The sequence below is a fragment of the Sminthopsis crassicaudata genome, chromosome 1 (genome assembly GCF_048593235.1).
Source record: "Sminthopsis crassicaudata isolate SCR6 chromosome 1, ASM4859323v1, whole genome shotgun sequence".
In the NCBI taxonomy this organism is placed as follows: Eukaryota; Metazoa; Chordata; class Mammalia; order Dasyuromorphia; family Dasyuridae; genus Sminthopsis; species Sminthopsis crassicaudata.
In genome coordinates this window covers 414753217-414777158 of record NC_133617.1, presented here as the reverse complement: position 1 = coordinate 414777158, position 23942 = coordinate 414753217, and the positions used below count along the sequence as shown (strand labels likewise).

The following is a 23942-nucleotide window of genomic DNA, read 5'->3' as shown; positions in this document are numbered from 1 at the left end:
GCACTTTTGGTCACATATTGACTCTGTTTCCTTCCAGAAGCATCAAGGAAACTCAGTCCTCTCCATGTGGCAACTTCTGCCAGATGAAATATGGATCTTCATCTTTTCCTTTCTGTCTCATAAGGAACTCTCTTGTATTGCACAAGTTTGCCGCCACTTCTGCCAGCTTGCCAGTGATGACAGCTTTTGTAAGTAGAATGAAACTCAAACAACACATGCACATATGCATCTCATATTCTAATTTTAAGCAAATATTATATTCTTTGGTGTATTGACAAGAACACAAAGTTTAGAGCCAAAGAACTCAATTTTGAAACCTGACTCTAATTTTTTGTGACCATGGAAAGGTCATTTAATTTTGAATAACAATAATAATAGCAATGATTCTCACTTACATAGCACTTACTAAGTGCCAGGTATTGTGCTAAGAGGTTTGCAAATATTACCTCATTTGATTTCCACAACAAGTCCAGGAGTTGTTATTATTAAGAATAATAATTGTTGTTATTATTCCCATTTTATATTTGGGGAAACTGAAGCAGACAAGTTAAGTGAAGTGCCCGAAGTCATGCAGATCATAAATGTCTGAGGCAGGATTTGAACTCAAATCTTTCTGACTCTAGGCCCAGTGCTCTTATCTATCTATCTGCTTCTAAAACTGATTCAAGTTCATCTGTAAAATAAGAACATTCGATGAGATAATTTTTAAGACTCTTCATTTCTATATCCTAGGATTCAAAATTCAGGAGGGAAAGGGAAAGGGAAACTAACTCTTTGGCAACTAACATCTTTCATAGGATGATGAAAAAATGAAACATTTTAAAGTACTAATATGATCTATCATTTGCCTTATTCCTTTTTAGTTTACAAAGCACTTTCATATTCAGCACTGGAGAAGGAAATGGCAAACCACTCCAGTATCTTTGCCAAGAAAACTGTATGATCCACATGATCATGAAGAATTAGTTAAATATGACTAACTCAACAACAACAAATTCCAAAGATAGATTACGGTGGGATCAATAACCTTGAGACTTAAAAAAAAAAAAGACTGAACCTCTCTTAGTAGGCTTCTAGATCCTCCTATAAGACCCCCTCTAAGAGCTACCTCTGATGTAGTCTTAGATTCCAGTTGTAGAATATATTTCCTCTGATATTTTGGCCCTTACTTCTGGTCATTGATAAAACCTTATCTTGCCCTTTGATCCTTTCTTGATTGTAATTTATACTTAAACTTGAATCCTCATCTATAATGGAACCCTGAGCTTCCATATTACTTCTATTCTTACTCAATCTAATCTCTCCTTGCCCACACACTTTTTATTTAAAGTTGCTTCTCTTCTACCTTTTCTTTCTGTTAGCACTTCCATTATACTTCCAACTGGTGAAACATATTTCCTAATGAGATATTTCATATTATCTTCTATTTTTATTCCTTTGATTTTGTTTTATTATTATTTGTTTTATTGACTATTGTTTTATTATTTAATTTATTGATTATTTTTTAAAATTTCTCATAAAACCATTAGTTTCTATTTGCTCAATTTTAATTTTTAAGGAATTGTTTTCCTCAGTGAGCTTTTGTACCAGCTTGTCCAATTCTACTTTTATTTAGTTTATTTTTTAACATTTTATTTTTCCAAATACACATAAAGATAGTTTCCAACATTCATTTTTGTAAAGCTTTGTGTTCCAAATTTTTCTCCCTCCCTTCTTTACCTCCCCAATCCCCAAGACAACAAGCAATATGTTATAGGTTTGTATATATGTGATATTGTATATATACAATAATTTTAAGCATATGTCCATGTTTGCCATGTTGTGAAAGAAAAAAATCTGATCAAAAGGGAAAATGAGAAAGAAAAAAAAAACCAAGCAAACAAACAGCAACAACAATAAAATGGTTAAAATAGTGTGCTATGTTCCACATTCAGTCTTCATAGTTCTCTCTCTAGATGTGAATGGCATTTTTCATCCCAAGTCTATTGCAATTGCTGTCAATCACTACATCTTGAAAAGATCGAAGTCCATCACAGTTTTTTTTTTTTTCTGAGGCAGCTGGGGTTAAGTGACTTGCCTAGGGCCACAGAGCCAGGAAGTGCTAAGTGTCTGAGACCAGATTTGTACACAGGTTTTCCTGACTTCAGGGTTGGTGCTCTACACACTGTACCACCCAGCTGCCCCTTCCATCACAGTTGTGAATATCACATCATCTTTTTTGTTACTCTATATACAGTATTCTCCTGGTTCTGCTCATTTCACTCAGACTGAATTCATATAAGTTTTTCCAGACTGAAATCAGCCTGCTCATCATTTTTATATAATAATTTATGTTCCATTACATTCATATACTATAACTTATTCAGCCATCCCCCAATTGATGAGCATCTACTCACCAATTCTGTTAAAGGAGTTGCTTTCTTTAGTGGATTTTTTTCTCCCATTTGGCCAGTACTACTATTTTAAGGCATTCTTCTTCTCGTTGGCTTTTTCTTTATTTCCTTTACCATTTGGCCTATCTATTTTGTGCATCATTTTCATTTCTTTTCCCATTTTTTCCTCTCTCTTGATTTTCAAAATACCTTTTGAGCTCTTCCATGGCCTGAGACAAATTTATATTTTTCTTAGAGGCTTTGGATGTTGGAGCTTTGACTTTGTTATCTTCTGAGTATATAGTTTAACCTTCCTTGTCACCATAGTAACTTTCTATAATCAGAATTTGTTTGCCTATTACTTGACTTTTAACTTTCTGCTTCCAGTTTGGAGGGTGAACTGCCCCAAACCTTTGTGTGTGTGTGTGTGTGTGTGTGTGTGTGTGTGTGTGTGTGTGTGTGTGTGTGTGCAGCTGTTTTTAGAGATTCTTCTGTAAATTTTCATTTCTAAGAAGGTGGTATGATCAAAAGAGAAGTGTATACTATTGTCCTGGCATGTGCTCTGGTATGTGAATGACCACAAATATTTTTTTCTGTACTGAAACTGTGAAGAGGATACCTGCTCCACTGTTGTTGTGAGCTCTGGTGTGCTAGTGTTCTTCCTCACCCTGGGACTGTCACCCAAAATCTCGTATGGGCAAAGCAACAGAAGCCTGCCTCACTAAAAAGATTCCTATAATCTCTTTCTGACCAGTTGTTTGATCCCCTTAATATCTGTGGGCTTAAAGCTCTCAAAAATACTGCTGCCACTGCTGATTCAGTGGCATATCTATGTATATGTATATACACACATATATGTATGTATGTATATATATATATATATATGTGTGTGTGTGTGTGTGTGTGTGTGTATGTATGTTTGTATACACACACACACAACACATACTCACACTGTGCCTGATTGTACCACCATTCTTTCTCTGGTGTGACAAATTTTTCCTATTGATCTTCTAAGTTGTCTTGGGATAGAAAATTGTTTCACTCTTTGTGTGAGTTCTTATACTCTAGAAGTTGTATAGAGTCATTATTTAAAGGTATTTGGAAGGGCCCTTGGAAGAGCTCTGGTCCATCCCTTCCTTCACTTTATCATCTTGGCTTTGCCTCCCCAGTATTAATTCCCTAAATGTACCTCAATGGAAGTCAATACAAGATGACTTCTGAGTCCATTGAATCACTTGTAGTCTCTGGGGGGTAATTTTGGTGATGCTTGGCCAAGGGAAATTCTTTAAACTTGGTGATGGTTACCCTACCCTGAAAATGGCATTAGAAGTCAAATTATCTTAGCAACATGATGGCAAATACTTTGGAATTTCTCTCCTCTCTGTCTCTCTGTCTCTCTCTTTCTCCTCTTTCATATACATTTTCATTAATCTGTTAGCGATGTATCATATAAAAACAAAAAAATTTCCTACAGTGAAAAAAAAATGGCAAAGAGAAAAGCTCCTAATTATTCATGATTCCCTTTAATGGGAGGTCACTGTGCAGCTGTGATGCTGCATGGCACTGTGAGCTTCACTGGGGAAATGAATGGTTAGATCCATGTTGACTTGGTGAGAAAACAAAAAGAATTCTCTGCTCTGTAGTGAGAAGGTAATTATGTCTGAAGACCTTTCTTACACACCCGATTGCTTAGGCAACCCTGGTAATTACGATGGTTAGAGACTTCATATGCATTAAAATGAGAGAAATTTTTAAAAGAAAAATTAGGACATCAGTTAGCACTGGGAGTACCAGTTATCAGCACTAGGTTCTTGTAGTGGCTTACAGGGTACTAGATGCGTTTAAATTAGTGCTCTGATGCTTTCTATCTCTGTGACCTTGGGAAAGACATTTAACCTACCTGAGTTTCAATTTCCTTATATGTAAAATTAAATTATGTGACCTCTGAAATCTTTTCTGTCGTTAGCTAAACATTCTTATGATATTATGACACTGCATATGGAAGACATGATGTGAGCAAAGTACACTAGTAGCTAGGAGAACTTTCAAGGTATATTATGATACCAGGAATCCCTGGTTTAGAGCTGGGATGACTTGGAGTCCAAACTATCATCTGACATTTGTGGGTGTTCATCCTTGGTTCTTGAAGAGAACCAATGACATCTGGAGGGTGATGTTTTGACCTTCAGGTGAATTTGAATTAAGTGAGACAAAACTATGCAAAATTTGATGTCAGCTTTACTCTGTCCCCCAGAGGTGTCAAAGCCCAGTAACAAGATATAGGTTAGATTAACTAGTGATGACCTTGGATGCAATAGGAGATTTTGGCCTTTTTAAGCTAAGTTCTAACCCAGGTCTCAGTTTGTGGCAACATCCATTTAATAGTTAAAGGCTAAGTAAAAACTGATACAAAAGATACCATGGTTTGCCTTCACAAAAGAATCAGCCTAGTTGGGGAGGGAACACCCAGAATTTCTGCCAAAATAGAAACAATTGTCATTTACCTGATTCTGAGTCCTTAAAACCCAACCAGTAAGCAAATGAAACTTGGGCTGGCACCTATTAGTGGCTGATCAGTGAGAGCCAGGGTACAAAAAGTTCTATTGTTCCATTAAAAATAAATAATGATAGAAAAAAAGTAAGGAAGGAAAAAAAAGTCTAGCCCAAACTCAAGCCTCATATGTGATCAGAATTTATATCCTTTTGGATAGAGCACTCATATATAAGGACATGACTCTCCACATAGAAGGAGAAGAGAAAGAAGATGATCTGAATTTGCTACCATGAGAAAGTGGACCAAATTCTCTAAGGTGCAATTTCCTTATATAATGAGGGTATTGATACCTGTAGATCTTATTGTACAACAGCTTTTCTTAGGAACAGATGGCATAGTCATTTTAAAGTAGGGATAAGGACTGATTTGAATTTCATTAGTCTGGGGTTCACCCTCTACTGACATGGGTCAGCATGTTCTATTCAATTTATAGTTTTGTAGTGTTGTCTAGGGTATTGAAACTTCAAATGAACTACCCAGATCTACATAGCCATTATGTTTCAGAGGCAAGCATTGAGTATAGATATTCCACTCTATTATGCTTCATGTAAAGTATTATATAAAATAAGCTATTATTATTATTATAAGATTTTAAATTGGTATTAATCTTAAAGACTCCCAGGGCAATTCATTCATTTTATAGATGAAGAAACTGAGACCAGACAGGTGAGTGATATGATGAGGACCCTAGGTATTAAAGAACAAAGCCTATGTGGTGAAGGGAAAAGATTATTTCCTCACATTGGATTCTTTTTGGTCTTCCAACAGTAGAGGAAGAAAGAATAGGAAAGGGGATGTTCGAATCTTCCAACACAGTGAAAATCTGTACTCCCTCTTAAGGGTCAGAATCCTCTGACTTTAGAACTGTGCTTTCAAAAGATAGGATTCTGCTTTTGTTTTTAAGTTACAGGTTTACCATTTCAAAGAAGTCAATTCTAGGCAATTATAACTAACTACTAAGTTAAAAAATTCTTAAAAGTTGTTTTTTTAATAGCAAATGATTAGGAGGAATCTGCTTTTTCTTTTGATTTTCTCAAATGATGAATGGAACTAATATTTTTCCAAACCTGCTCATTTATCATTGTTTCTTTTAGCCAGTCTATGTAAACTATATCAGGCCAGGCTTTGTGGTGGTTCAAAAAGACAGCAAGCAAAGCCTGTGGCAGAAATGTTCACTGAAAGGCAATGGTCCTGCACGTACATTTGGAAGAGAAAGAACAATCCTACAGATGAGATTTATTGGAGTTTAGTTGCGGTATTCTTATTCAGAAACATATTTGTCCTATTTTCTGAGCAGAAGGACACAGTTCAGAAAGCAGTGACTGAGTTAACTCTACTTCTTAAATACTAGAAACAATTAGCTTCTTCACAGTCGAGTGCATGATTGTTCTTTCAAAAATGGTCTACTAAAGCCTAGTTCAATGATTAGTGTTCGTGCTATTTCCAGTTAATTTATCAGATCATAGGATCCTAGGCTTAGTGCTGGAAAGGAACTTAGGAGGCGAACTAATTCAAATATCCTCATTTTAAAGATGAAGAATCTGAGTCTGAGGAGCTTCAGTGACTTGATCAAAATCACACATTTATTAATCATCAGAGACTATATTTAATCTGATGTCAGTCAATATTCTTATTAGAGGAGGCTGGAGTCAGGAAGTTCTGAGTTCAAATCCTGCCTGAAATACTTATTGACTGTGTGACTTTGGGCAAATCACTTCTCTTAGTTTTCTCATCTGTAAAATGGGTAAAAAAAATAGCACTTACTCCCAGAGTTGTTGTGAAAAATGAATGAAATAATATGGTAAAGTGCTTAGCATAGTGCCTGACCCATAGAAAATACTATATAAATATTAGCCATCATCATTATATGCAATTAGGATGATATTGTTGTCAAAGGAATACTGAAGATCTAATTTTAATAAGAAAATATTCAGAATAATTGAATATACTTGAATTTTTACAAATAGACAACTTCTATAAAGTACTTCTTGGGGATTGCAGATGCTTCACCTTTGAAAACCCCTACTCCCGGATTTTGACTAAAACCCTCCTCAAGGAAAAATCTGTCTTTTCTCTCCTTACCTATGCCCTCCATTTTAATCATTTCTTGTCGCCTCTAATTTCCCTTCTGTTGCTCCATGAAAAAAGCTTAGTGGGCTTAGAACCTCTCCCAGAAGGAATGCTCTCTTCTCTTTCTGGCCTCTGTTCTATTCTCTAATTACTTACACTCCATTTTAAGATTTAAGATACTCCATTTTAACATCCCCTTGAGAGGTATAGTTTTAATTTCTTTTGTGGTTTGTTTTAAAAACCAGATGAGGATACTTTGTCCCCGGGTTAAAAAAAGGGAAAAAAAAAAAGGAATTCACTGGCTTCATTAGATGGTACAAATGCCCAGGCCACTTAGGATTTTTAAAATGATTATAATTATGCCATAAATAATGAATGCCTTCAAATATGCTAACCAACCTGATAATAGCAATGATTTAGCAGAAAGCAAGCAGCTCTCTGGTTATAGATTGAAAAAAAAGCTTCCTAAAAATAATTTAAATTTTCTTGATTAAAAAGCATGCTAGTTAAATTTTTCTGATTTTCTCAAATCCTTCTTATTGTCCTAATAAGAAATCATCTTAGTGGAGAAATAATTTAAAAAAGAAACAAGATACATCTCCATACAGGAAACATTATTTTCTGGGGTATTTATCTAGGAAAGATTGCTTTTTCCAAGGGTGGAGAAAGATAGGATGTTCTGAGTTCAAATCCCACTTCATCTACTTAATGTGTAACTCTAGGCAAATCATTACTTTCCTCATTTTAAAATGACCCGGTGCATTTTTATTATTATTTTGCTCAAATCCAAGCCACTTTTTTTCCAGGCCAGATATAAACTTGGGTACATGAACTCCTCTTCTGGCTGTCCTGTTTGTCTTCCTGCTTACAATGTAAGTTCTTTGAATATAAGTGATTATTTTGCTTATTTGTATTTATATCTTTAATTCTTAGCACAGTGTCTGGCATATAGTAAGTTCTTAATGCTATATCTTACATATTCTCACTCTTGTGCAAACTCTCTTTTTCTCTCTCTTTCTCTTATTTTATCTCCCACTCACCACTCTTTCTCACACTCTCTCTTCATTCCTTCCTCTCTTCTCCCCCTTTCCTCCATTCCCTTCCCTTCTCTGCCCTCCTCTCTTCTCTTCTCCTCTTTTCTCTTCTCTTTTTCCTGTTTTCTCTCTCTTTTCCTCCTCCTCCTTTTCTTCCTCCTTCTCCCTCTTTCTCCTCTCTTCCTCCCCATCTTTCTTCCTTTTTTACCTCCCTCTTCTCTTCAGAAACAGACCTGTGGCCTCAGTTTGCCAACATTATGTTAAACAATTTAGATGACGATTAAAATGATGCCTTTTATAATTGATTTTTTAAAATTTTAGCCTCTGTAAGTTTATTGAAAGCATTGGAACAATTACAATATCAGAGATTCAATAGTCAATAAGCATTTATTAAACAATAGTTATGTGTCAGGCATTATTTTAAGATTTTGGGGTACACTGATATCAATGAACAGTCTATCAACAAGAAACTCAGTCTAAAAGGAGAGCAAATGAGCAAACAAATATATAACAATAAATCGTATAGAAGATAAATAGGAAATAAGTAATAGAGGGTAGATACTAGAATTAAGAGAGATCAGGAAAGATTTTGGTTGGGACTTGAAGGAAGCTTTGGAAATGAAGAAGCAGAGATATGGAAATAGATCATTCCAGGCAGGGGAGAAAAGTCTGGACTTGAGACTTGGAGCATCTTGTTCAGAAGGTCAGTATCACTAGATTTAAGAGTTTGTATTTGGGGAGTAGTTGTTGGGTGTAAGGCATAAAATGATTGGATAGGTGGGTTATAAAGGACTTTGAATGTCAAATAGAGGAATTTTTACTTAAAGTAACTTCCTCATTGAGTATGGATGTAACCTAGGCTTCAAGAAAATCACTTTAGTGGCTGACTGGAGGATTCATGAGAGATTTGAAGCAGGCAGAGTCACTAGCAGGCTACTGAAATAATCCAGACATGAGGTGATTTGGTGGTCTCTCAGGGTAGTAGCTGTGTCAGAGGAGAGAGGGGCGCAGATTTGGAAGATGTGGCAAAGGTGAAATTGGCAGATTTGGGCAACAATTTAGATAAAAGATATTGAGTGGTACCTCAGTTGTAAGCCTGAGGACCGGGAGGATGGTATTACCCTTGATAATAATAATAATATCAATGTTAAGTTGAAGGAAGAGATGATGAATTGAATTTTAGACACATTAAGTTTCAAATGTCTATTGGATATCCTGTTCAAGATGTCTGAAAAGTAGTTGATGGAGCAAGACTGAAGGTCAACAAAGAGATTAGACTTGGATAGGTAGATTGAAGAATCATCTGAATTGAGATGATGATTATGAAATTTATGGGAGCAGATGAGCCTGCCAAATGAAGGAGTATAGAGGGAGAAGAGAAGAGGAACAGACAGAATCCAATGGGACACACACAATTAACAGGTTCTATCTGGATGAGGATCCAACAAAGGAATATTCAGATAGGTAGGAGGAGAATCAGATAAGAATGGTAATCTGATGACCTAGAATAAAGAGGGTGTTGAGAGGAATAAAGATCAAGAAAAAGCCACACAAGACAGGTCAAGAGGAATGGTATGTTCTTCATCTTGTTCATACATTTTAAAAATTTCTTCCACCATTTCTATACACTGACTGTTTCTGCACACGTGGTTTAAAAGTTGTGAGTATTTTTGTAGAGAAGAAAGAGCTAATTAAAATGTTCTTCTCAGGTTCTTATGGGTCTGCATGGTGTGGATGCCATTATCATCTCTGATTATATTCTCATTCCAATAGAGTATATTTGCTGAATTCTCAAGGACATTCCAGCATTCATGTTTGTAGTATGGGAATTTACTGTTTGTTTTTTTTTAACGAAGGATAGTGAGGATCTAGTTTATAATTCTGACGACTTTCTCATGTCTCCCTGGGTATTTATTTAGTAAACACTAAATTTCTCCCTTTTTTGTGTGGCAACTGGGATTAAGTGACTTGTCTATAGTCACATAGCTAGTAATGTGTTAAATGTTTGAGGCCGGATTAGAAGTCAGGTCCTCCTGACTTCAGGAGCCCTGACTCCAGGGCTGGTGTTCTATTCACAGTGCCTTCTAGCTGCCTGTAAACATTGTTTTTGCAGCTTGCAGCTAGGTGGAACAGTGGATAGAACACTGCCCTAGAGTTAGAAGGACCTGAGTTCAAATCAAACTTAGAGTCTTACAAGCTGTGACTGTGGGCAAGTCACTTAATTCTGCCTCAGTTTCCTTATCTATAAAGTGAGCTGGAGAGTGAAATGACAAATAATTCCAGGCTCCCTGTCAAAAAATGGGGAGAGGGATCACAAAGAGTCAAACCCTACTGAAATGATTGAACACCAAGTGATAATGCAGAAGCCAAATGTTATAGTTTTAGAAGACTTGAATTCAAATTCTGCCCTACCTGCTTACTAAAATAATTTAACCATATGCAGCCTCAATTTCCTCACATATAAAATGGGATGATGCTAGCATCTACTTCACAGAATTGTGAGGATCAAATGAAATAGTATGTGTATGTCAAGCACTTTGCAAACTTTAAAGCACTATATAAATGCTAGGCATTGTGATATTTATTTTCTTGTAAAACTGCAGTATTATCATTATTAACAGAAATGATTAGGTAATAACAAAGCATTGTTAGAAATGGTAATTATACATTGGGAAGGAGCACGATGGTCTGGGGTGGAGGAAAGCCTTGTCTTTGGAGTTAGAGGACCTATGTGATCTTGACTTCTCTGAAACTCAGGTGCTCTAATTGTCCAATGAAGAGATTTTATTGGATGATCTCAAAGGTATACGAAGATAGGATGATTTCTAAGCTGAATTTTTCCATAGTTTTCCCCTCAATCCAAGTCCAGAATCCCACTCACTATACAATAAGTAATAGAAACATATGCTGTTTTAATTTAAATGATCATTTCAGTTTGTTTTCTTGTGGGCCATTACTTGGAAGACACAAGTTGGTCAGGTGTATCTTATCTCAAAAGCTTCCTTTTAAAATGATGTGTCTTGAATTTTTGGAAAGTGAATTTTACACTCTTGGTTACATTTTTAAAAGGAGAGCTTTATTATTGATTGTAGTCGATCAGCAGTTGACAGTTGGAGTGGAGATTGGGGCAACCAGTTCATGTGATCAAAACAAGAATTGTGGGTTGTTAAGAAGAATACTTTAAAGGCTGTGGTTATGTCAGCAAACCAAACTAGAGTTCCTTTGGTGATGGATCTCTGACGACTCTAACTTCTGTCACATTCTCACGGATGAAGTCCAAAGCTAATAATTAACAGCTTGTGCTAACAAAGGTGAGGGCCTCCAAGTAGCAGATGGCCGTATTTCAGTGATGCTGTACAAATGTTTTAGACACCAAGTGTATTGTTCCTTTGAGTCAGCTGCCCTCTTGTGCTGCCTCTGTAGTCCAAAGCAAATGTTTTTAGCAGTTGCCTTGTTACAAAGCAGGCCAGGAGATAATAAGGTCATCTCTTAGTTCAGCTAAAGCCTCTTGTTATCCGAAGAGTAATTCAACTAACCATGAATGAGATTAGATTCTTACATAGACTTGGGAGAAAGGTGGACTTGTGTTCTCTTTGTAGCAATGTGTGTGTGTGTGTGTGTGTGTGTGTGTGTGTGTGTGTGTGTGTGATTTCAGTTTAAAAAAAAAAAACTAATAGAAAAAGTTGATATACTGTTGTCTATATTCCAAATTAGGTAAGAAGGTGGTTTAAGAAAGAACTGTTCGTTTTTTTCTTGTTGCAAAAACGAGACTTCTATTTATTTTCTTGTAATTTAACTTTTCTTGTGCACTAGTCACTGTTTTAGATCCTTTAACACTAGAGTTCAAGCAGTGGATCTAGAGTAGCATTAGCTCTAGTTTGGTGTGGAAGCCAGGGCCAACCTCAGGGGGAAAAATGTAAAGTAGGAGCTTTTTGTTTTGGGCATATCTAATCTTTTATTTCTGTATCTTTTGTCATCCTTGATATTAACCATTTTAATCATCGTCCTCATCGTCGTCGTCGTCATCATCATCATCATCATCATCATCATCATCACACCTAATCTTCCATGTATGTACTATTTGTCATTTTAAATAACAACTAGCATTTATAAAGTGCCTTAGGGTTTGCAATCAATTTCCATAGGCTTGAATCATTTGAATCTCATTCTATCCCGTGAAATAAATGTTCTTATTATCTACATTTTACAGATGAGGGAACTGAGGCTGAGAGATTAAAAGATTTGTTAAGGTCCCACAGGCAGTAAGTATCTGAGGTAGGCTTTAAACTCAAGTTTCCTATCTTTAAGCCCAGCATGACACTTTGCCTCAGTTTCCTCATCTGTAAAATTGGGATAATAATAATAATAATAATCTATTTCTCAAGGTTGGTCTGAAGATAAAATGAGATAATAGTGATTTGCAAAAGTTAAATCACTACAGAAATGCTAATTGTTATTGATCTTGACTGTTATGCTAATTTTTGCCAGTTAGATGCAGTCACACACAAATGTCTCTCCACCTTCAATAGCCTTCAGGAAAGAATCTGGTACTAGCTATTTATAATTTCTTAAGAATTCTTACTAATGAGTTCTTTCCTAATATAGAGATACAGTTCAGGGAATTACTTGAGTTTGACTACTGAATGTAAATGGTACAACTGGCTGCACCAAAAATCATGCATGTATTCAGTAACATTTGTTAGTGTTAATCAGTGAGAGGTATGTGTGTTGCTTAGAGTCCACAATAGAAGGTATGCCTTCTCTGTAAGGCATATTGAGCATAGAACACAAAGAGGCAGGATCCATGAATACCAGAAGAACTTTTTTTAGCCTACTATTGCTACTTGTTGTCATTTGTTTGTTTCAACTGTGACTCTTTGTGACTCAATTTAGGGTTTTTTGGTAAAGATACTGGAATAGTTTTCCATTTCCTTCCCCAGCTCATTTTACAGATGAGGAGACTGAAGTAAACAGGGTTAAGTGATTTGCCCAGGGTCACCCAACTAGTAAGTGTCTGAAGCCAATTTGAACTCAGGTCTCCTTGATTCCAGGGTTCAACACTATCCACTACATCAACAGAAACAACAGTTGTTTCTACAACTATGTTATTTCTATCCTCTTTGTGATGAGGTTTAGATTTGGGTTACCCAAATGAAATTAGGGTTTCAGGTGGTCAGGGTGTTAAAAGAGGTCTAGTGGCAGGTTCGGGGTTCAAGGAGTCAAATGGAGCTGCCCTGCAACCCCTCAGGATTCAGCACAAGGGTAGAGAGTTAAATGAGGTCTAGTGGTGGTGCAAGCAGTTCTTTGTAAAGGAATTTACAGACCCCAAAACCTAGACTGATAAAAGAGGTTTATTATGGGGATTGGAGGTAAGATTAAAGTCTGCTTAAAGTCTAATTAAGGAAATAGGTGAGAATAAAGAGTATTCCAGTGGGCAGAAAGATCCTGACTGTAAAGGGCACTGCCAAGGTCCATCTGCAAAAGCCTTAGCTGATGGAAGCTCATTATATTGCTTGTCTTGGTGGGGGTTGGGAAGCCTAAGCAGATCATAAGAATGGAGGCTGAGAGAGTTGGAGCAGATCAGAACTGGTGGGGGCTGTGAGAGCCCAAGTTGGCTCAGATCCAGTAAGGGCTGGGATAAGCCAGGATCTCCTAATGGAATCCAAAAGGGTGCTTTTGACCAGGATTTGTGAATCAAAGGTCCTAACTTCTTGAATTGATAATGCATCAGCCAGGAGGGGTTGGGAGTAATCTGCACAAATCATTCTGAAAGGATCACAAATCAGTTTCTTAAAGGGACCACAACCTGCTTCATTTGTAGGAGGTTCTTTCCAGAGTAGGATATACCTAATCTCTGATAGTTTCTGGCACAGTAGCATTGTTGTAGAACTTTAGAATTAGACTGATCCAATCCATGCAGCTGTTTGGTATTCTGTTTTCCACCCTCCCTTCATGTGAGTTTGTGTTTAAGAGTTCAGGAGAGAGTTGTGCTGTCAGTTCATTTCAGAAAATATTTGTATCAATCATGGGGGATGTGAAGATGAACAAGAATATAGTTCATGTCCTGTAGTTTACATTCTATTGGAGCTTATGCTATATTTTCTTTTGGGGGTCAGGATGTTACTATTGTAACCAAGTTTGGAAGGAAATAGGAGGAAGTAGAGAAGGGAAGGAAGGAAGAAATAAAAAGGTGAGGGAGAGAGAGAAAGAGACAGACAGGACAGTCAGTCAGACAGCTCGACAAAGGTTTTAGACTGGACTGATGATAATGGAAAGAGGGGAGAGAATCAAGCAGGGAAGAATGAAGAAAATAATATGGAGGAATAAGAGAGACAGAAAAGAGAAGAGGCAGCTAGAAAAAGAAGAAAGAGAAAAGAAATGAAGAGAGAAAGTAGAAAGGGGAGTGACTTCAAATTCAGCAATGTATGATTAAACCTCTCACAGGGTTTAATTTAGCAGCTCTTGAGAAGGAAATATTACTAAAAGCCCACCTGTTTTTAATCAAGTGATAAAACTTGGTCCATAGATTGGATTTGAGACAGTCACTCTACTTAAACTAAAAAGTTTCATTATACTTAAAATAAAAGAATAGAAGGTAAAGTTACATATTTGCTAATAGAACAGTGACATTTAGGATAATCTATACTAATTTTACATGACTATTCTAGTTGTAGACTAGAATCAAGTAAATTAACTCTTCCTTAGAAAATTGTTTTCCCCTATATTTCTAAAGTCATATGCATAAGTGACAGGCTTGTCTAACAATGCATGAATTTGGTCCTAGTGCTTATATAGTAGAGAAAATTCATGAAGAAAGATGGCCTTCATCAATAGTGACTACAATTTCAAATCAATAATTAGAAGTGGGAAATATATATATATATATATATATATATATATATATATATATATATATATATATATAGTGGCCAACGGAAGAATAGTTGAGTGAAAAATAGCAAGACTAGAGTATCAGAAGAGGTAGAGGTAGCTAGCAGGAAGGCTTTCCAGCAAGGAACTTCTCTAGTGGGAAACTATTAAATAATGAGATGGTAATAAAATTAAAGGGAAAACAGGAGAAGGAAAATCCACTGATAAATCTGAATAATCTATAAACTGAACCGGACAAGTAATATAGACTGAGTCATGGCTTAACTTTTCTATTTCTTGTTTTTCTTAGTTGAAAAAAAATTCCTTGCTTGCCAAAAAAAACCCCAACCCCAAACCCAAAAAAACAAAACCCCAACACTTTGATTATTCTAATTATAAAGTTGAATTAAAAACTGCAAACCCATCAAGTCAAAATAACTCAGTCATTTTTTTTTTTTTTTTTTTTTTTTTTTTTTTTTTTATAACTCAGTCATTTGACATATTAAGGTCAGAATGTAAAAGTGTGAAAGACAGTATGGCATGATAGAAAGTCCACTTTGGAAAAATTGTTTTAAAGTGTCACTTCTGTCCCATATTGGTTGTGTGACTTTAGACGGATCATTTAACCTCAGGACCATAGGCAACACTCTAAAACTTTCAAGTCTGAAAACAATTCCTAATCTGGATTGGTAGAGAAAGTTTTTCTCAACAGGATTTTGCCATACCAAAGAAATCCTACATATGGATCTACAAAAAATAGCTATATACATTAATATCCTGCTTTTGCTGCTTTATTGTGGAATGGAAGTAACTGAATTTTTTTAAAGGAATAACAACAGGGCAGATTCTATCAAACTCTCCTTCCAGAGACTCATGACTAATATATTGGCCAGGAAATGGTGTTTTGTTTTGTTTTGTTTTTTGTTCAAGGCAACTCAAAATCATCTAAGACTTCTAGGGCTTTTAAGGGGGTTGTGATCTTATACCAGTAGAGGGCATAGTTACACCAGCAAAATCATGGATCCTTTAAGTGTTGAACTATTTGTGAATAAAGTATTTGTGTATATACATTGATAGAGACACACAAATATATATATGTATATATATTTGTTCATGTATGTGTATATCTTTGAATATATGTAGATATAGATTTATTCAAGTGTGTGTGTAGCTGTTTAAAAATGTCTGTTCCTTGAAAACACTTTTAATTTTTAATGTTATATATGTATGCATACATACATATGTATGTATCCACATTTTTTTAATATAAAATTATCTTTAAAATTGAATTTTTAAGATTTCTGATATAGAAGTAGCAAACTGTACATAGCATCATTGTCTCAGAAGTCTGTCAGCCAATTAGGAGTCACTTTCCTCTCCACATACTGTGTATTATAGTAATGTCTTTCAGAGAACTGTCCAATTGACATTGGACAGAGGTGGTGCATTGAGTGTCAGAATACATTTGTTTAGTTTGGTGCTTTATTACCAGTGGTAGCTTGCTAACTTGAAATATTTTTGGCAGGTTTTAGTATATTCTGTGCTACTTATTGGAGTTACTGTAATTATTTTAGAGGAATTGCTCTTTTGATGGAATAAGAAAGTGCTACATACAAAAGAATTGAAGTTTACATTTGTATCTATAATAGAAACAGGATATGAGTAATTTGGATGATATTTTGTCATCTTATATTATGCTATCTTTAATTATGGCAATGACTTTTTGTGAAAAATGAAATATTTTATGGCTTTTGATCTTAGAAAATCAAAATGTAAAAGTCTGGGTCTCTGAATAATCGCTGTATCTGAATTAGGGATTTGCTGTTTTATGAATAGAGTATGAATCCTGTGTCATAATCCAAGATATCCTACCATCCCTGCTAAACCCATCTTATTTCACTGAATTAATAGTCTTTAGTTTTTGTTTCATGAGCCATCTTTTGCAATCACTCATCCATCTCCCCTTCTAACTCCAGCCCTAGATTCTTTTGCATGCTCATTACTTTTGTCCCTTTTGGAAAGTTTGCTTAGAGAGTTGCTTAGAGACACTGAGAACTTAAATCTTTTGCTTAGAGTCATTAAGTCCATATGTGTCAGAGAGATCTGTGTCCAGATTACTGTTCATCTGTTGCTCTGCCATGGCTGTTGCCATTATTGCTATTTGACTCTTCAAACCCACCACCAGAAACCAAGCCTTGGAGGAGTTAACCCTTTCATTCTAAGGGTTGAATATAATGAAATTAGCTCTAAGACCATATGTCCTCACCTTTTCCACCCAGAGACCCAGCATAACCATCTCTTGCTACCTATTTTTCATCTCTTATTGAGAAAACTACAATCAAATCAACACTACTATTGCCATTGGAAGAGGCATGATATTGGTTTGATCTACTGTTCCATCAACATCTCTTGTCACTTCTCAGACTGTTAATCCTTTCCTTGTCCATGGCTCTTCTAGATGTCATCTCCCCTATTAGAATGTAAAATACTTGGGGGAATATCTTGTTGTATTTATATCCTCATAAAATTTGGCAGATAATAAGGACTTTTTCATTCATGTATTCATTCACTCATTCATTTATTGATTTATCCCTGACTTAGAAGGCAGTTCTCTATTCCACTGCCTAATAATATCTTGCATTTATGTAGGATATTAACGTTTGCAAAGAGTAGCAAAAATGCAGTCTCATTTGATGCCTACAACTACTCTGTGAGGGAGGTACTATTATTATCTGAATTTTAAAGCTGGGGATACCGAGGCTGAAAATACTTAAGTGGCTTGCCCAGAGTCATACAACTGTATAAATCTGAGAAAGGAGTTGAATTCAGGTCTTTTCTTTTTGACTCCACAGTCAAAATAATATCCACCATATTCTCTATCTATTTAATTATTATTAATAATAAATAATTGATAGTTATAGGATATATTAAGGTTTCAAAAGTCCTTTACACACTTTATATGAGTTAATGTTTTCAATGACTCTTTTAGGCTTGTATTAATAGGCATTATCATCATCATCTTCATTATAGCTGGATTTTATATAGTGCTTTAATATATGCAAAGCCCTTTGTGTATTATTTCATTCCATCTTTATAACAACTTTATGAGTGTACTGTTATCCTCATATTACAGATGAAGAAATTGAGGCTTAGAATGGTTATTATATATAGTTATTTGTGTAATTCTCCTCTCTGCATCCTCCATTCCAGTAGACCTATATGGTTCTGGAGGCCAGGCACTATTTCACTTTTATCTTTGTCATTAGTGCCTTGCACAATGCTTGATACATTGTAATTGACAAATTGTGATTTAGAAATATTTTAAAATTTTATTTCATTAAATATTTTTCAACTATATACAGTTTTTTTTAGCATTCGATTAAAAAAGCTTTTGAGTTCTAAATTCTTTCCCTCACTCTTGCCCCATCAAATTTGATATAGATTATATATAAAAATCATATTACAAGCTGTGTTACAATGGAATAACTCCTAATAATTGCTTTAATCTAATCTTCATTGTATACATTTACCTTTTTCATTTTTAATGTTAGTAATTTGGTTTTCTTCTTTGTTTTTTTTTAAATCAAATTAACCAATGATTCATTTTTTTTTCATAAAATCAACTTTTACTTTTTATTTATTCATTTAAAAAACTTTTGATTTTCTTAATCTCTCATTTGAGTGTTAGAATGTCCATTTTGGTGCTTAATTGGAGATTTAATTTTTTTTTTTCTTTTCCTAGTTTTTGTTTTTAGTTGCTCAATTCATTGCTTTTTTTATATGTGTACACATTTAGAGGTATAAAATTTCCACCAAATATTGCTTTGGCTACATCCCTCTTTCTCATATCTCCTTTCCCTTCTACTTCCTTATTGAATTAGATTTCTATTGTCAGCTAATCTCTATACACACACATATATGTATTTATATGTGTGTATGTGTATATAACATATATATGTTCATACAGTAAGTTTTCATACATGTGTGTATGCATACAAATATGTGTGTATGTATATATGTGTATGTATGTATATATATATATATATTTTTTTTCTCCCTTCTTTGAACTAGTTTAGGTATGAGTAAAGTTCAAACAATGCTTCCTTTCCCCATCATTTATTCCCCTTTTCATTGTAAAAGCTCTTTCTTGTGTATACTTCTTTTATGGAGATAATTTCTGCATTCTTCCTTCCCTTTTCCCCTTTCCCCTCTTTCTTGCCTGTTTATTTTTAGTATGATTCCAACATAATCAACTTACTTCTGTACCCTTTTTATGTAGAATCCTTCTATCCCAAGTTCTTAGTTCTTAGAAGTTACATCATCTTCCCATATAGTAATGTGAACAGTTTAAATTTATTGAATTCCATATAGGCCATGGGCCACTGGGGGTATTAAGACACTTTCAGGCTTTTCCACATGTCTGCATTTAGAACTAATTCTGGGTATTTGGAAGTTTTTAGTGCTTCTGAGGTGATGTGATCTGGAGAAAGGTATAATTATTGCTCTCCTGCAAATATATGTTCTTGAATTATGACCCAGAAGTAGAGGCAATGTACTTGCCAAACAGCATCAAGTCCTGCATCCAGTGTTCTCAAAGTTTCTCAGGAACCTTCTTTCTTACCAGTTCCCTGACTTGAGAGCTCCCAAAGCTTCAGCTGCTTCTTTTGTCACCAGTTAGTCATTCCACTGGTGTTTTATCCACGTGGGCTCTGGGCCAGCCTCCACCCCCATATCACAGATGTGATGCTAGAGATGAAAAAAACAGGCATGGTGGGTGGGATGGTACATGTTTGGTGACATAGCTTGGAGTCTGGGGACTGGGCTAGTGAAGGTGAAACCCAATTAGAGGTCAGTCTCAAGGGTCCAAGTTTGAGTTCTAGAGAAAGTCAGAGAACAAGTAGAAATGGCTTAGAAGGGATTTGCCCATGGCAACATAGTAAGTATACATGGGGGAACTAGCTACTAAAATTTCAGTAGTGGGAGTTTGAGTGCTGGTGGGAGGAGCAGGCCAAGGCAACTTTATTTAAGAGATAACCTTTAAAGTCACGCAAATCAATTCTATATATTTTCATAAATGATAAATCTCATAATACTTGAATAGTTACATTATTTTCCCTTAGACTTCCATGGGCTAATTATTGTTAAATATTACCAGTCTTTTCAAACCTTCCTTGTATGTCAGATTGTCTTCATGAGAAGAGAACTTTCTCATGGTTAGTTACTCTTTTCTTGTTATTTATTAGTTTATTTTCATCTTTAAAATGTGGCATTCAAAATTGAATACCAGTGTGTTCTTACCAGTACAACGGGATTATTACATACAATAATCATAACACTATTGATCTTTTAGTGTTAGCTAAGATGATATTAGCTTCCTCTCATTAGCAGTAGCAGAAACTAGGTATAGACTAATGGTTTACACAGTTTACCAAGGTAAATTCAAAATGGATACATGACATAGACATAAAGGTAGATATCATAAGTAAGTTTAAAAGTATGAAACAGATTACTTATCACATTTATAGATAGATAAGAATTTATGAATAAATAAGACAGAGAGCATTGCAAGATAACAAAATAGACAATTTTGATTATATTAAATTGAAAAGATTTGCTACCAATAAAACCAATGTAGTCAAGTTTACAAGTAAAGAAGAAATTTTTGGGAAAACTTTTATGGACAATTTTTCATATGGAGAACTTAGTCAAATTTATAATAAAACTATAACAATATGACTTATTCCTCAATTATTAAGTAGTCAAAGGATATGAGCAGGCAGTTTTTGGAAGAAGAAATCAAAGCTGTATAGAGTCATATTAAAAAATGTTTAAACTCATCATTGATTAGAGAAATGAAAATCTGAACAACTTCGAGGTAGCATAAAATGATAGAAAGGGAAAATTATAAATGTTGGAAGATGTGGAAAAATTGGGACACTAATACTGTGTTGGTTGAATTGTGTGAATTGATCCAACTATTTTGGAGAGCAATTTGAAATTATATCCAAAGATTTATAAAACCATGTGTACACTCTGGCTTAGCAATACTACTATTAGGTTTGCTTCTGAAACTGATCAGGAAAAAAAAAGCAATATTTCTGAAATAATTTTAATATTACCCTTTGTGGTGGTAAAGAAATGGAAATTGAGGAAATAAATGTCCATTAATTTAGGAATGGCTAAATAAATTGTAGAATATGATTGTGATGGAATACCTTAAGACTGTAAGAAATTATGAAGAGGTTGATTTTATGAAAAACATGGAAAGTCTTGCATGAAACAATGCAAAATGAAAAAAAGCAGAACCAAGAAAACATTGCATACAGTACCAACTATGAAGGATTTAAAGAAGTGATATATGAAAATATGTATTGTATAGTTCCACATATATATCTATATCAAATGTTGGCCTTCTCTAATGCAAAGTTAAAAGGGAAAGAAGGAGACAATTGGGAACTCAAAATGTAATAAGAGTATTAAAAAAAAATTATGTCACACCATTGACTCAAAGTCTATTTGTGGTCTATTTTTATCACAAGATCTTCTTAGTCACTTTTTGTTAATCTTGTGCTTGTATCCTAAATAATTTAAATGAAGTATTTGACATATGCTTCTGCTATATTTTACATTCTTGGATTTGACTCAGTTTTCTAACACATTGAGACCATCTTAATTGAATATTAATTTCATATATGAGTCAACTTAGTTCTGTATTATCTTAGTTCTGTATTAATTTGATGAATATCTAAGTTTGTAAAAATGCTGAATTTTCAAGCTGCTGGAGACCAATAAGTTGATATGGCAGCCAATAATTAATTCTCTTGGGAACTGTTTTTTAAAACAGATTCAGAATCACAGAACAAAGCTGCCCAGTCTATCATGTTATTCTCAAACATTAGACTATAAAACATTTTTCTGAAATCAAGATCATAGAATCACAAAGTTTTAGATATAAAATGGGTCTTATCAACTAGCCAGTCCAACTTTCTCATTTTACATGGGAGTAAGTTGAGGCTAGAGAGTAGGAGTAATTTGTCCTTGGGCATACAGTTTTTCAATTCATTTTAACAAGAATTTATTGAAAACCTATTATATTCTAGGAACTATTGCTGGGAGTATTAAAAAAAAAAGCCAAATAAATCAGTTTTCCAATAAGGAAAGAATATTCTAGATCAGGGGTAGAGGGAAGACAATTTATGCCTAGATAAGTAAGTAAAAATATGTAAAATAAATATAAAGTAGTTTTGGGATGGACGGACACGAACAAAAGAGGAAATCATACCTGTTGTAGGAGATGGCAATGAGCATTGAAGAGGGTTCTGGATTCTACAAGAGGGAGGGTGAAAAGAGAGCATTTTCCATACATGAAGGACATCCTATATAACAGCATAGATGTGAGAGATAGAACATCCCATATGGGGAACTGCAAATACGTTAGTTTGGCTTGAATATAGTGTATCTAGGAGTTGATTGGAGGGTGCCGTAAGTACAGCTTGCCCCATAAGTTGCTAGTGATCGTTTTGATTTAAAGTCTAAGATACATGCCTGACTGTGCCCAGTATTTCTTTTCCTACTATTATAAGCATGGACCTATATAGTTAGGGACTTTAGTCATGACCTTATTCCCTGCCTACTAAATCTATTCACACTAATCACAGTGGTTATTTGTTATAAATAACAGTTCTTATCGCCTTTGAGGTAAAACTACTTTCTATCTTGAGCACTTTATAAACATTACTTTACGAATCTGAATGATATAGAGGCCAAGTGCCTCTGAGGTAGATTTATTTTTATAGTTGAGTTAGCTGACGGGGAGAAATGCTTCTGTGCCATAGAAAGAGTTCGCTAAGTTAAAAACATTTGGTAAGTTCTTGGTTCCCATTGGAACCAAATTCCACAAAGGTTCCACTCTTTCCTTATCAAGTTAATCCATGAGTTAATATATATTTATTAGGTGACAGAAAAATAGAGATTTTTTTTTGTGTCTTGTATCCCTTCCCTTACAGAGCTTACATATGCAGTGGGGAGATACATGTACTCTAAAAATGTGTACACCACATATTCAAAATAAATACAAGATATCTCTAGGGGAGGAGAAACACAATTTGGAGGAAATCAGGCAAAGTTTCATGTAGGAGGTGGTGTTTAAGATGATTATTGAAAGAAATTAGGCAGGGGGCAACTAGGTGGCGCAGTGGATAGAGTGCCAGCCCTGAATTCAAGAGGACCCAAGTTCAAATCTAGCCTCAGACACTTAACACTTCCTGGCTGTGTGACCCTGGGCAAGTCACTTAACCCCAGCCTCAAAAAAATAAAATTAAATTAAATTTAAAAAAGAAAGAAAGAAATTAGGCAGTCTACGAGGCTACTGATTATTGAAGGAAACTAAGTATTCTAAGAGGCGGTGATGAGCAGGGAATGATCTCTGGGAATAGAGAACAATCTGTCATGTGTGAGGAATAGCAGGAAGTTTGGTTTGATTTGACCATAGAGTGGGAAGGGGAATTATATATAAGAAGATTGGAAAAGTAGGTTGGAGTCAGGTCATGAAGGACCTTTAATGGCTGTTCTTGAATGCTGAGGCCAGAAGAAGGAATCAGCCACTCAAATGAAGCTAGGATGTAGAGAAGAAGATTCCTCCCTTCTAGGTATTGTAATCTGGGCAGTAACTATAGGAAAATTATCAATGAAGAGATATATTGGGTTAATGAGGTTTGGAATTCTGCCCAAGTGCAGTGTGCATCACCTTAAAACAAAAGGTGAATGATATCCCTGAATCTCTAGATCCAAGATCTTTTCCAGTTTAAATATTTGTTTTTTCAGTTATTGGACCAATTCCTTGCATGTCAGGTGACTAGGCTTGGGGGAGGGGAAAGAATGGTAGCTGCCAAAGTTCACATATGGCCCATGTTGTAAAAACCTCGTCTAGAAATACAACCCATTTGAAGAACAAAATTGAGGAATGGGGATCCCTAATTAAAAAATCCTTCCATCGCCCCCAACACAGATACCACAATTTTTCTCAATGCTGATGGGAACAGA

General features: G+C 35.1%; 1 protein-coding gene across 3 annotated transcripts in view; it reads left to right on the top strand.

The window, feature by feature from the left end:
• The window catches only part of LOC141550009 (uncharacterized), a 188947-nt gene that overhangs the window by 38676 nt on the left and 126329 nt on the right, over positions 1-23942 (top strand). For all 3 annotated transcript variants that reach the window (XM_074280136.1, XM_074280135.1, XM_074280137.1), the window contains one exon: positions 38-188. In XM_074280136.1, the coding sequence (XP_074136237.1) occupies positions 38-188 (151 nt within the window). The remainder of the gene's footprint in view (positions 1-37; positions 189-23942) is intronic.